This window comes from Ranitomeya imitator, chromosome 10 (genome assembly GCF_032444005.1).
Source record: "Ranitomeya imitator isolate aRanImi1 chromosome 10, aRanImi1.pri, whole genome shotgun sequence".
In the NCBI taxonomy this organism is placed as follows: Eukaryota; Metazoa; Chordata; class Amphibia; order Anura; family Dendrobatidae; genus Ranitomeya; species Ranitomeya imitator.
In genome coordinates this window covers 64,603,777-64,618,635 of record NC_091291.1, presented here as the reverse complement: position 1 = coordinate 64,618,635, position 14,859 = coordinate 64,603,777, and the positions used below count along the sequence as shown (strand labels likewise).

Below are 14,859 nucleotides of genomic sequence, written 5' to 3'. Positions count from 1 at the left end.
GGTAAATGGTTTACTGACCATTGTATTACTGTGCTCAATTGGCCTGCCAACTCTCCTGACCTGAACCCCATAGAGAATCTGTGGGATATTGTGAAGAGAAAGTTGAGAGACGCAAGACCCAACACTCTGGATGAGCTTAAGGCCGCTATTGAAGCATCCTGGGCCTCCATAACATCTCAGCAGTGTCACAGGCTGATTGCCTCCATGCCACGCCGCATTGAAGCAGTCATTTCTGCCAAAGGATTCGCGACCAAGTATTGAGTGCATAACTGAACATTATTATTTGATGGTTTTTTTGTTTGTTGTTAAAAAACACTTTTATTTGATTGGATGGGTGAAATATGCTAATTTATTGAGACAGGTTTTTTGGGTTATCAGGAGTTGTATGCCAAAATCATCAGTATTAAAACAATTTTGCTAATTTTTTGAGAAGGACCTGTATAGCTACGCATCAATAGGAACATGTATTCTGGATCTCTACCACAGTAAAACTAGCAAAAAATGGGTAAATCTAGAAAACGATCTTAATGGCTGCGATTCTCAGGTTGTTCTATGGTCCGGGGGTATGGGGATGGGGCCAGGTGTCTACATACCCTTCCTCACACGTAACATATTGCTTCTTATTAAAAACAGAAACAAAGACCTTCAGATCACAACTCTCCTGGGCCCTTTGATTCCAATCTATGAAAACCCGGCTTTTCCGGCGGGGCTAAATAGAGAGATGTATCTAAATAAAGCCCCCGTCACACAAAGCGAGATCGCTAGCGAGATCGCTGCTGAGTCACAAGTTTTGTGACGCAACAGCGATCTCAGTAGCGATCTCGCTTTGTGTGACATGTAGCAGCAATCAGGCCCCTGCTGTGAGATCGCTGATCGTGTCGGAATGGCCTGGGCCGTTTTTTGATCGTTGAGGTCCCGCTGGGTAGCACACATCGCTGTGTTTGACACCTTACCAACGACCTCTTTGACAGGACGTCCCATTGAATCGTCATGAAATAGCATCGTTGTACAGGTCGCTACAGGTCGCCGCATCGCTACTGCGTCGTCGGGGAGATCGCACTGTTTGACATCTCACCAGCGATCACAAAGCGACGCAGCAGCGATCCCTGACAGGTCGTATCGTTGTCGGGATCGCTGCTGCGTCGCTAAGTGTGACGGGGCCTTTAGAGAAAGGATTCCAAACCCATCATCCACGACTATTTAAAAGAATCAGGGATGAAGTCTCTTCAGGAACTATTTCCAGAGGAGGAAACACACTCTGCCGATTGGTTCTTCTATGAACAACTAAAAAGTTTTATCCACGCAATTACTAAACAAACCAATATTGGCAGGCCATTAACTCCTTTTGAGATGCTTTGCACATCAACTACCGGACCATACTGTCTCACTGCTATATAAAATATTCCAAGGAGGGAGGGCTCCGCTGCAGGGTTGGCCAATGTTCTTCTCGAAATGGGAGGGCGACCTGGGGAGGCCCTTGTCATCTGAAGACAGGGAAAAAATTCTTCTCTTCACGTTCAGATCGTCATTATGCGCGGTATCACAGGAGAGGAGCTATAAGATTCTAACAAGATGGTATAGATGCCCCTCCATGGTGCATGCGGTGTTCCCCACGACTCCTGACACCTGTTGGAGATGCTTAAAAGAGATAGGCTCTTACATACATATTTGGTGGGATTGCCCCCCCCATAAGGGATTTGTAGTTGGCCGTCTTTGAACTCCATAACAGGATGTCTATCACACAGATTCAACCCTCAGCAAGCTTAGCGTTATTGTTCCTATGTGATTTGTCGATCTCTAGGTTTATGAGGGGCATCCTCAGACACTTTCTTACCGCAGCTAGGATTCTAATTCCAAGTTTTTGGAAAAAAGAAAAATTTCCTTCACGCGCAGAGTTTGTGGCAGAACTTAGTGATATCTATAGAATGGAGCAGCTGATAAATCAGTCCCCAGGTAGTGTAGAAAAAGCTTACAATACATGGGCCCCCTGGATTGCTTTTAGGGAAACCCCTGAATTAGATATCTGGATTTCCAGAACCTGATGTGTCTCGTGGCTCACTCTTGTTTATCTCTGAACCATTTCTCAGCCCGCGCTCTGGCTGCTGGAATGGGACGACAGTCACACTTCTTTCCAGCATACCCCACACCCCCATCCATTCCTTTCCCCTTCTCTCCATCCCCCGTCCTTTTCTTTATCTTACTTTCTTTGTTTGTCCTTCCCTTATCTAGTTTGAATGTATATTGTGTTTTCAAATAATCACAAAGAGTTTTAGTAATAGATATCAACCATTCCTGTTGTTCTTTATTGCTAATACTTATAATATCGGTATAACAAGCAATGCTATTTACCAAAATGTTAAATTGCAAGACTTATGTGCTGTGACAACGTTTCACTTGACTAATTTGTAACTACTGCTTAACATCACACTGATTTACTTGTTTGTACTGTTTACCTTGATTTTTTTTACCTTCACCAATAAACTTGATTTATACAAAATATTACAGTGTGGTAGTTCTGTGACACGCCTCATCTATCTGTGGGCTACAAAGTGTGCTTTTCAGGGTTCCATTCACCTTTTTTTTGCTGTGTGTTACCCTGGCTCTAAACAGTAAACACTATTTTGGGCTGAATTTAAAAAAAAAAAAAAATTACCCCCATGGGGAAATGTTTGTCACCCATACACTTAGTGTATGGGCATTTCAAGTCTAGGAGACCCGCTCCTTTAAATTGCAACTTTTTTTAATGAGGCCTTCCTCCACGTCTCATCATCCACCACCACTAGAACACCAGGGTGAACGTGTTCTATGCTGCTATGGCCAGTCAATTTTTGGGCAAGTGTGTGTTAGGGGTCGAGTTCCCGCCTCTGCACAGGGGGAATCTCGGGCCATCTCCGCTGCGGTCTCCCATTCTTCTCCTGCCGCAGTGGAGCCTGCTCAGCGGAGACGTTGGTCCCAGCATCTCGCTCAGTCTGACTCTGTGCAAAGGGTTACTGCTGCTTTTCCAGCTTCTGCCATTGAAGTCAGTGTTGGGCAGCGGCAAGCAGGCGCTTTTGGGACTAAGTCCTGCTTTTCCCCTTCTGAGCATGCCCAGGGTAAGATCTCTCATTGGAGATCGAGGGTCACATGCTTAGATACTGCAGCAAGACCCATTGGTTCTCCAGGAAGGACCTGAAGTTCTTCAGGCTCTGTGGCAGCCTCTCATTGGTCCTTCTAGGAAGGTCCTGTATATGCTGTAGCTATATAAGGTTCGCATGGCCGCACGTGCGCTAGTATGAAATCTAAGTTATGTACTTTGCGCCAGTGTGGTTATGCGAAAATGTATTCAGGGACCCGGCTGAAATAAGCCCCTAGAATACCGGCTTCTCCGGTGAGGAGATTGCGTGTTGCATAACCACTGAATGCTATCAGCTTGGCAGTAAGCTTGTGCTCCTGTGAGGCTAACAGGGCACAGTGCTTTCCTTTCACGGCTACTCTGAGAGGTAACAGAGCTAGTCTATTCCGCCAAACAGTGCCGCCATTCGCTAGCAGCAGGTACCTCCTGCACGGTGGACCCTGGGCTGCGAACGCCCACAATTTATAATAAACATCTCTATTTACTCGGTGCGTTCCGCTAGTCCTAACAGTGTGTCTATGATTCCCCATAAAAAAGTTTAAAAAATGTACCCCCCATGGGGAAATGTTTGTCAGCCCATACAATTAGTGTATGGGCATTACGAGTCTAGGAGACCCGCTCCTTTGTAATGGGACTTTTTTTATGAGGCCCTTCTCCTTGTTTATGCCAAGGGGGGATTTGGGTGCGTGAACATTTGGGTCAAGGCGGCCCTTGCATTCAATGCATAAGGAAACTGGGAGGACCAACTGAAGATTGTGAAGTGGGTTTTCCTGTTGCCATCCAGTACCTGGGTTCAAAGAATTCTTGGGGTGCATGTGACTTGATAGCAGGGCAGGCCTTGCATTCAATGCAACATTTTTTCAGGAAGCCCTGCTGTACCGCTCGTGAAATGGGTATTTGGGGTGCGTTGCAATTTTTGGCAGCCCAGCCACTCACTACATAGGCAATAACAGCATAGGAGACCCACTGTTTTATAATGGCCCTTTAAGAATATTAATGCTGCCTGATGCCCCTCTAAAAATAGGCTTTGTGACTTTAAGAGTCCCTCCTTCATAAATGAAACAAGATGGGTCTCCTTATGTGTCACACACCGCATGGCCAGCTAGGTTTGTTAAATGTTACAATGACATTTCCCAGTGAATGCGTTTGTATTGGTTGAAAGCAATGTTAAAGTTGAAAAACGCATTAAAAACGCAGCGTGTGAACATAGCCCAAGTGGTGGAGGAATATTTTGGTCTGGGTTAATTATTGTGCCTTATATACAGTACAAGTCATTAGCCTGGAAAGGATGTACCTTAACATATTTCCCAGCAAAATCCATTTTGGTTACGTTTTTGTATGTTTTTTGGTGCACCTGTAATAATGGCATGAAACTCTGACAAACATTGCTTACAGCTGTGCCCTAGAAGGCAGAAATGTTTCCAGGGGCGATCCCATGATGTTCTTGTGTCATTTGAGCAGTGTTTCCCTCATTTTCTGACATTTTTAGACCTTAAAAGGACCCCCAGGGGGGATGACGGTAAAATTACTCGGGTTTCCCATAGACTTACATTCGGCTCTGGTCGAGTATTATTATTATTTGTTATTTATATAGCACCATTGATTCCATGATGCTGTACATGAGAAGGGGTTACATACAAATTACAGATTTCACTTACAGTTAACAAACTAACAATTACAAACTTATACAGAGGGGCGAGGATCCTGCCAATGCGGGCTTACATTCTACAGGATGGTGGGGATGGAGACAATAGATTAGGGTTGTAGGAGCCCCGGTGTTGGTGAGGCAATAGCTTCAGCAGTGGTGAGGAGGCAACGGGGTCAGTGCAGGCTGTAGGCTTTCCTGAAGAGGTGGGTTTTTTAGGTTCCATCTGAAGGATCTGAATGTGGTTGATAGTCGGATGTGTTGGGGCAAAGAATTCCAGAGGATGGGGGATATTCTGGAGAAGTCTTGGAGGTGAGGAGCGGTTAAGTGTGGAGGAGAGAAGGAGGTCTTTGGAGGACCGGAGATTACATGAGAGAAGATATGGGGAGATTAGTTCAGGATATATGGAGGAGACAGGTTATGGATGGCTTTGTAGGTCAGTATTAGTAATTTGAACTGGATACACTGAGGGAATGGGAGCCAGTGAAGAGATTTGCAGAGGGGGGAAGCGGAGGAGTAGCGAGGAGAGAGATGAATTAGTCGGGCAGCAGAGTTAAGGATGGACTGGAGTGGTGCAAGGGTGTTAGCAGGGAGGCCACAGTAAAGGATGTTGCAGTAGTTAAGGTGGGATATGATGAGGGCATGCACAAGCATTTTAGTAGATTGACGGTTGAGGAAAGGACAGATTCTGGAGATATTTTTGAGCTGGAGGCAACAGGAGGTGTAAAGAGCTTGGATGTGTGGTTTGAAGGACATGGCAGAGTAAAGGGTTACTCAGAGGCAGCGGACTTCCGGTACGGGGGAAAGCGTGATGTCGTTAATTGCGATAGATAGGTCAGGTATGGAAGATCTATGAGATGAAAAAAAGATGACGAGTTCAGATTTGTCCACATTGAGTTTGAAGAAGCGAGAGGAGAAGGAGGATATGGCGGATAGACACTCTGGGATTCTGGAGAGCAGAGAGGTGACGTCTGGGCCAGAAAGGTAGATCTGAGTGTCATCAGCATAAAGGTGGTACTGGAATCCATGGGACTTTGAGTTGTCCGAGGCCAAGTGTGTAGATTGAGAAGAGTATGGGTCTTAGAACAGAGCCTTGGGGGACTCCAACAGAGAGAGGGTGGGATGAGGAGGTAGTGTGGGAGTGGGAGATGCTGAATGTATGGTTGGAAAGGTATGAGGAGATCCAGGATAGGGCGAGGTCTTTGATGCCAATGGAGGAGAGGATCTGTAGTAGGAGGCAGTGGTCAACTGGTTCAAAGCCGAGGACAGGTCTAGAAGGAGCAGTACAGAGTATTGTCCTTTAGCTTTGGCTGTAAGTAGGTCATTAGTGATTTTGGTCAGGGCTGTCTCAGTTCAGTGATGGGAGTGGAAACCAGATTGTACATTGTCAAAGAGCAAGTTAGATGAGAGGTGGGAGGAAAGTTCAGCGTGGACGTGATGCTCCACGAGTTTAGAAGCAAATGGGAGCAGCGATATTGGGCGATGGCTGGACATAGCTATTGGGTCAAGGGTTGGCTTTTTAAGGATAGGCGTGATTGTGGCATGTTTGAAAGTAGAAGGGAAGGTGCCAAAAGTAAGTGATAGGTTGAAGAGGTGGGTTAGGGATGGGATAAGTGTGGTGATGAGGTAGGGGAGGAGGTGGGATGGGATGGGGTCAAGCGCACAGGTGGTGAGGTGCAATTTGGAGGGGAGACAATTAAGCCCCCCTTCAGTGATCTTTGAGAGGGAGGTTATGGGGTTTGGGCATTGGTCTGGTATACAAAGGGGTTGTGGTGGTTGAACAATGAAGACTTGCCTTGTTTGGTCGATCTTATTTTTAAAGTGTGTGGCAAAGTCCTCAGCAGAGATGAGGGTGGTTGGAAGGGGCAGTGGGGGGCGGAGCAGGGAGTTAAAGGCTTTGAATAACTGTTTGGGGTTGTAGGATAGGGAGGATATGAGGGTTGTGAAGTAGGCCTGTTTAGCAGAGGTGAGAGCAGATTTAAAAGCCAGTGTTGCATGTTTGAATGCAGTGAAGTCGTCTTGCGAATGTGTTTTCTTCCAATGCCGCTCTGCAACCCTGGACAGTTGCCGGAGCTTTTTAGTGGTGTTATTGTGCCAGGGTTGTCTTTTGATACGTCGCACTCTGCCATGAATGAGAGGGGCGACTGTGTCAATAGCTGATGCGAGAGTGGCATTGTAGAAAGCAGTGGCAGTGTCTGTGTCGTGGAGTGAGCATATGGATGCCAGTGGTAGGATAGTCAGAGAGCATGTGGGAGTCTAGGTGTGCAAGGTTTCTGCAGGGGTGCGCATGCTGCTGAACAAGGGTGACCAGTGAGGAGGACAGAGATGAGAAAGTGAGCAGATGGTGTGTTGTGAATTCTGCTTTTGAGCTCCCTCTGGTGATAGTAGATGATAATGCAGTTGTTCCTGGGCTGCAGTCTTGGACAGGTGTATCTGCTAATTGCAGTTCTGACTGGGATATTTAGGCTTGCAGGACTCATTAGTCCTTGCCAGTTGTGAATTTTTTTGGGATATGATGGATCTCTGTCTGGCTTCTACTTGGCTGCCATTTCAGCAAAGATAAGTGTCTGTTTCTTTTTCTGTGGCACACAGGCTGTGTGCTTGTTTTTGATTGTATTCCTGCTCTGAATGTAGGATTCGCTGGAGTTGCAGATATACGCTCCTACGTCTTTAGTTAGATGGAGGAAGTTTTTGTATATTCTGCTGTGGATATTTTTGAAGGGTTTTAATACTGACCGCACAGAACTCTGTCCTATCCTGTCCTATTTTAGCTAGAGTGGCCTCTTGTGCTAAATCCTGTTTTTCTGCCTGTGTATGTTTTTTCCTCTCCGACTCACCACCAATATTTGTGGGGGGCTGTCAATCCTTTGGGGGTCTGCTCTGAGGCAAGATAGTATTCCTATTTCCATCTTTAGGGGTATTTAGTCCTCCGGCTGTGACGAGGTGTCTAGGATTGGTTAGGTACACTCCACGGCTACTTCTAGTTGTGGTGTTAAGATCAGGATTTGCAGTCAGTATAGTGACCACTTACTCCAGTGAAAGTTTTCATGCTGCTCCAAGGTCACCTGATCATAACAATGGTGGTCGGATAGAGGGAGAGGGGAGGTGGTGAAGTTAGATAGAGAGCAGAGACGGGTGAAGACCAGGTCTAGTGTATGTCCATCTGTGTGGGTGGCTGTGGAGGACCACTGAGTAAGTCTAAAAGATGAAGTAAAGGACAGAAGTTTGGAGGCTGTTGACTGAGGGGTGTCAGTGGGGATGTTGAAGTCACCCATGATGATGGTGGGAATGTCAGCTGAGAGAAAGTGAAGAAGCAAGGTGGAGAATTGGTCAATATAGGCAGTGGCTGGGCCTGGAGGTTGGTATATGATGGCCACTTGGAGCTTGGAGGGAGGGTAGGTGCGGACAGAGTGGACTTCAAAAGAGGGGAGGATAAGGGAGGGTAGAGGTGGGTTTGGGTTAAAGGTGCAGTTAGAAGAAAAGAGAAGACCCATTCCTCCACCATGTCTGATGTTGGGATGAGGGGTGTGGGTGAAGTGGAGGCCGCCGTAAGACAGCGCAGCAGGGGAGGCGGTGTGAGAGGGTGTTAGCCATGTTTCTGTGAAGCCAAGGAAGGCTAGCTTGTGAGAGAGAAAAAGGTCATGAATCACATGAAGCTTATTGCAGATTGAGCGGGAAGAGAGAGGGAGCAGGGGGGTGGGCGTCAGAGGCAAGGGTTTTTATGTTGGAAAGATTGCGGTAGTTTGTATTAGATAGGGAGCTATAGGAGGGGGTAATCATGGGAGGTATGAGCTGTGGGGGTTCAGGGTTGGGAGTTATGTCGCCAGCAGTGAGGAGAAGCAGAGAAAGGGAGAGCAGGTGGGAGAAGGAGAATGGGCGACTTGATTTATTAGGACAGATTTGAGGTTGAGGAGCAGGTCAGGAGGTAAGAGTGCAGTGCAGATGATTATTTGGTTAGAGGGTGCTGGGGTTTGTGGATAGCGAAGTAGAGAGAGGATTAGTGGAGCAAACACTGTAAGGGCGTATGTGAACATGGTGAAGGAGTAAGATGGGTTAATAGACAAGCTAGGTCCAAGTAATAAGAAGTGCTTATTCAGCAGACATACCCAAAAGAGTCAGATACATAGAGTGGGGTCCTGACTCCTGCCATGACTAAGGCTACGTTCACATTTGCGTTGTGCAGTGCTGCGTCGGCGATGCAACGCACAACGCATGCAAAAATGTATGCAAAACGCAGCTTTTTGTGACGCATGCATTCATTTTTTGCATGATTTTTGGCGCAGAAAAAACTGCATCATGCAGCGTTTTCTGTCGCGCCAAAATGACGCATGCGTCACAAAACGCAAGACAACGCATGTCCATGCGCCCCCCATGTTAATTATAGGGGCGCATCATGCATGCGTCGCCGCGGCTGCGCGCGACGCAGCCCCGCACAATGCTAATGTAATCAAAGCCTAACTTCAGTTGAAATAACTGCGGCATCTCTATGCTTTGCTGCAGGGATGCACGTGCCTGACTCCACACGCGTGCACCCCTTAAGATGCTACTAAATTTATAGGATTGAGTAAAGGACCAGGTGAGAGGGATTGTGGGACCTGATTGGGGATAAATTAGCAATTGGCCAACACCCCGTGGGAGGTTACATAATCAATGGCACTGATACCCGAGTATTCCAATTTTCTCGACCCGAGCAACGAGCACCCGAGCATTTTAGTGCAGATCATGAATGCTGAGTCTGTTGGTTTTCTTAGAATCTATTGCACCAACTGATAAATTGTTTGACATGTGGCAATATAATTTACACCAAAAAACAGTGATTAATCTTGTTAGTCATATTGGACTGCTATTATTTTGAACACTACTGTGTATGCTCAATTATAAATCCAAAGGTTAATTGTCAGTATTAACTGCTATGACTTTATCTTTATTCATATTGTATAATTAAATACAGGTGCATCTTATAAGAATATCAGTCGAGGGGTTCAAGAGAGGCCTGGATGTCTTCCTGGAGCAGAACAATATTGTATCATACAATTATTAGGTTCTGTAGAAGGACGTAGATCTGGGGATTTATTATGATGGAATATAGGCTGAACTGGATGGACAAATGTCTTTTTTCGGCCTTACTAACTATGTTACTATGTAATATCATCAAAAAGTTAATTAATTTCAGTTCTTCAATAAAAAAAAGTGAAACTCATATACAGTGGGGAAAAAAAGTATTTAGTCAGCCACCAATTGTGTAAGTTCTCCCACTTAAAAAGATGTGAGAGGCCTGTAATTTACATCATAGGTAGAACACAACTATGAAAGTCAAAATGAGAATACAAATCCAGAAAATCACTTTGTCTGATTTGGCAAGATTTGTTTTGCAAATTATGGTGGAAAATAAGTATTTGTTCACCTAAAAACATGCAAGATTTCTGGATCTCACAGACCTGTAACGTCTACTTTTAGAGGCTCCTCTGTCCTCCACTCATTACCTGTAGTAATGGCACCTGTTTGAACTTGTTATCGGTATAAAAGACACTTGTCCACAACCTTAGTCTGGAGAATGAAATTTCCATCTCCAAAAACAGTATGGTGCTTACAATAAAAGGACATAAAAATATGGAAATAAAAAGTGGCATACAAATATGCAAAACAGTTGCAAAAAGAAAGGGAGAAATTTACAGAAAAAAAAGGCTCGTCAGCAGAGGGAAGCATGAAGTGCTCTACAATTTCCTGGTAGACAGCAGCGCCAACTTTGGTCTTGATAAAACACAGTTGACCTACACCAGCAGATGACATGGCTCTCCAAACCATCTCTGACTGTGGAAACTTCACACTAGACCTCAAGCAGCTTGGATTGTCTATCTCTCCACTCTTCCTCCAAACTCTGGGACCTTTATTTCCAAGGTCTAGTGTGAAGTATCCACAATCAATGATGCTTTTGGGAGCCATGTCATCTTCTGATGTAGGTCAACTGTGTTTTATCAAGACCAAAGTCAGCGCAGCCGTGTACCAGGATGTTTTAGAGCACTTCATGCTTCCCTCTGCCGACAAGCTTTTTGGAGATGGAAATTTCATTCTCCAGCAGGACTTGGCACCTGTCCAGACTGCCAAAAGTACCAGTACTTGGTTTACAAACAACAGTTTCACTGTGCTTGATTGGCCAGCAAACTCGTCTGACCTTAACCCCATAGAGAATCATTTATAAGAATTACTGACATTCTGATAATAATGCGTAATGATACTGGGTATATTTCTGACTAAAAATTAATATACAGAAAAGCAGGTAATGCATGAGCCACTGACCTCAGTGATTGGCTGCAGTATTGTCAACTTGATATCACAGCTGCAGCCAAACCAAACAAGCTGAGTGCAGTGGTGGAGACACAACGCCACTTAGGGTAATTAAATCCCTGTTTGTTAAGATTGAAAGAGCACAAACATTTTCTAAAAGGCAACAGCACCTTTAATGTTAACATGACTGTAATCCGTCCCAATGTGGCTGTTATAAAATGAAAATAAGCAAATAACTGAAAAAAGGAAACCGCATAATTTTAATATTTTATTAATATTATATTTTATTAATAGCAGTTTTCAGTTTGTGTTTTTCTATACATAACTAAAGAGCAAAGTAAAAAAATGTATACTTTTCTCCCTGGCATTTTATTGTATCACGGGCCTTCATTTAACCTTTTTTTTATCTGGAAACATCTAAAAGGATACATTTTAAGTATGCACAATAGAAAATAACAAGGTTTTAGTTGTATTGTGGCAAGAGCAAAGATATAAATTAACATAAGGGCATTCAAGAGCATGATATCTTGTTAAATAATAGCTTGAAAAGACATTCAGAACTTCACAACTATATATAATATATATAGTGTCATTCCAAAATGTAAATAACAGAACACGTATAGTTACCACTGTCCATTATTACCTGATCAGATATATATATATATTTGAATAAAGATTGACAATGCATAAGTTAGTCCTATATTGAAAATTAAAAAGTTACATTGTTTTGTTTGTACTCTTGAAAATAGTGTATTTGTTGAGCTTTCTTACTGGCTGTTTTCCACTCGGAATAAAGACCTCTGGTTGGCAGGCAGTGATCTTTGCTCAAGGTCCCAAACAAATCGTCTAAGCTGACACAACTGCTTGTGAAAGGCATCACTAGCGATGGGCTGGGAAAGTTGCATGCGGAAGTTGTCACAAGGTAGAATCAATGGAGGATGATCAGTAAAGCTCTCAAAAATATCTGCTGTAAACAAAAAAAAATAGGTTACTCATTGTAAAACTAACAGGTGATATGCATGTATGTCCTATTTTGCAGGCTGTCTATTGTAAGAACTTTAAAAAAAACTATCAGAACATTCAGGCTGTGTTCTCACATGGCATAAATGCTGCATTTAACAGTTCAAGCACTGTGGATGTGATTTCTTGAAAACGTATGTGAACCAGGCATTTTATGATGCATTTTTCCTCATAGGATTCTAAGGGGAGTTTTAAAAAAATGTATTGAAAAAAAAAGCGCAATTGCATTTTGAAAACAGTGCTGTACTTTCAACGAGGTCTGCATAAATGACTATCACAGGCAATTATAAGAAACTTTGTAATGTGTCTTATGAGAGAAATTAGCTTCTTTCCCCATTTATCAGACACTTCTTATCGTCACCCAACATCCTCCTAAACTGTGAAAAAGCAGCTCAAGTTCATTTTGATCAGAGGAGACTGCTGAAGGTGTCTTGTGACACAGCCCATTATCATCAAAAAGAAGAAAGCTATTGACCAATGCCAGGGATCACCTTAAATATTCAAAATATTTTATTGAAGTACAAAACAGACCAAAACACATAAAAACATTTAAAAAGTCATAAACATGACATGATCACTACACATATGGCTTGAAATAAAGCCAAAAGGCCCCTATCCAAGGTGTCACAGTATCAAAATTACATACCAGGCTAGATTTATAAACCATGCACAATCATAGAGTGGCAGATATAAATATAAACAAACCATACAGTACCTAGCTATTATAAAGCAACACATGTAATGGTGTAAAAATGAAAACAGCGTAGTAGCAATAAACTAACTGTATCCTGTATACAAGCCATGAATGGGAGCTTCAATGAATGTAAAAGCCCATAGTCTCCAATGAAGCGAGACATATGGAAACAAAATCATGGCCCACACAGAACAAATGAGCTGAATGCATATATGATCTGAGAAGCATACCCATAGACCATAGAGCAAAGCCTAGAGGAGCGATACTTAGACAACCATGTGGTAAGGGAGCCTGTGGAAGTGCCCGACGCGTGTCGCCACCGCTAGGTGGCTTCGTCAGGGGCTAAAGATCCAGTCTGTTAGGTCAACGTTATATATACATGACAATCAAAGTGAATGAAACACAGCTGTAGTAATGCTACCTTCAGTTTATTGTTTTTCTGCAGGTATTTTTACCATATAATTATCTCCATGTGTCCTTAGTCGTGGGTGAGCCTGTGGAATGTCATTTTTCACTTCCTCCCCCTTCCTTCCCTCTTTCCCCATAGGGCTCTTATGCAGTTCCTTCCCGATTGGTGGCCTGCTCATATGGCCATCTCTCCTTGCTTAGTCGACGTTTGGTTTCAATACATGCCTTCACGTTTGTTTGTTTGATTCTTATGGCTTAGAATTCACACCTACCACGAGTACTACCGATGTCAATTTTCTGGATTTAAATATACCATATTTTCCGGCATATAAGATGACTTTTTAACCCTTGAAAATGGTCTCAAAAGTCGGGGTTCATCTTATACGCCGGGTGTATTCTTAAATGGGAGGAGCGGAGCAATCTGCGGTCAGCACCTTTGGGGGGAGCAGTACCAATGAAGAGGTGAGGGGGCACTTCACCAGGGAAGGTGAAGCAAGCTTCAGGCATCCCAGGGTATGGAAAACAGCTAGCGAGTGGCACTGTACCCAGAGAAACACGCCTCTTTCACCCGTCTGGCCCGCGGTTGTATCTTATTACCTCTTTCTCTGCCTCTCAGATCTTGCACATGTGCACCTGCGCTGCTTCAATGCGCTCCCTCAACTTGTCACTGTGCAGCACTCAGGAGCTGATCTGAGAGGCAGAGATACAAGGGTGGGCAAGCCGGGTCAAAGAGGCATGTTCTTCTGGTCACAGTGCGCTCTCTGGAGGTACCAGTAATAGGTACAAGGGTGGGCCAGAGGGTTGCGCTACTGCTCTTGGAAACAGGGAGGGCTGGGCAGGCAGGGAAAGCTGACCAATCCAAGCAGGGTTTGTATACAACAACCAGCCAATCGCCAGTAAGGTACATTGTCTGGTTGTTGTATAATGGATACCACATACGGAACAGTATCTGTTCATACAGTACAGTATATAAATGTCCAGCAGTCAAAAACCCATCATGGCTCCACCAGCAAGAAGAAAGAAATATGAAGCCAGTTTCAAACTTAAAGTTGTAAACTTTGCCATGGAACATAATAACTTTGCTGCTGCAAGACAATATGGAGTAACAGAAAAGATGATTCGGGACTGGAAAGCAAATGAGAAAGCATCAAAGAGTATGCCAAGGGGTAAGTGTGCATTAAGAAGAGGCACATTGGCCAGAGCTTGAAAAACATGTAGCAGACGTGGTGAATAAGCACTGCCAAAGCGGTTATGTAGTGATACGAAATCAAATACGTTTGTTTGCACTTCTGTGGGCCAACTCTAACCCAGATCACAGCAACAGATTTAAGACCACTGTTTCTTGGTGTACTAGATTCATGGCAAGGCATAATATGGTACTGAGGAAAAAGACAAAAATTGCCCAAAAATTACCTGCAGATCTTGATAGCAAAGTGAATAGTTTCCATCGATACGTAATACAACAGCACAGGAAACATGGCTATCCGTTAAGTAGTATTGGAAATATGGATGAAACTCCAATGAATTTTGATATGGTTGGAAATAAAATGGTCCATCAAAAAGGTGAAAAAACAATTTTAATTAAAACAACGGGGCATGAGACGTCCAGTTTTACAGTGGTATTAGGATGCACAGCTGAAGACTGCAAACTGAGACCAATGATTATTTTTAAAAGAAGAACAATGCCGAAACTCA

General features: G+C 43.9%; 1 protein-coding gene across 4 annotated transcripts in view; it reads right to left on the bottom strand.

Annotated features, from left to right (window-relative positions):
• Positions 1-11,316: 11,316 nt before the first annotated feature.
• Positions 11,317-14,859, bottom strand: part of RASIP1 (Ras interacting protein 1) — a 764,894-nt gene continuing 761,351 nt past the window's right edge. For 2 of the 4 annotated variants that reach the window (XM_069742476.1, XM_069742479.1), the window contains exon 12: positions 11,317-12,009. In XM_069742476.1, the coding sequence (XP_069598577.1) occupies positions 11,810-12,009 (200 nt within the window). In that variant the 3' untranslated portion in view covers positions 11,317-11,809. The remainder of the gene's footprint in view (positions 12,010-14,859) is intronic. The other 2 variants (XM_069742477.1, XM_069742480.1) reach the window with 2 other exon arrangements.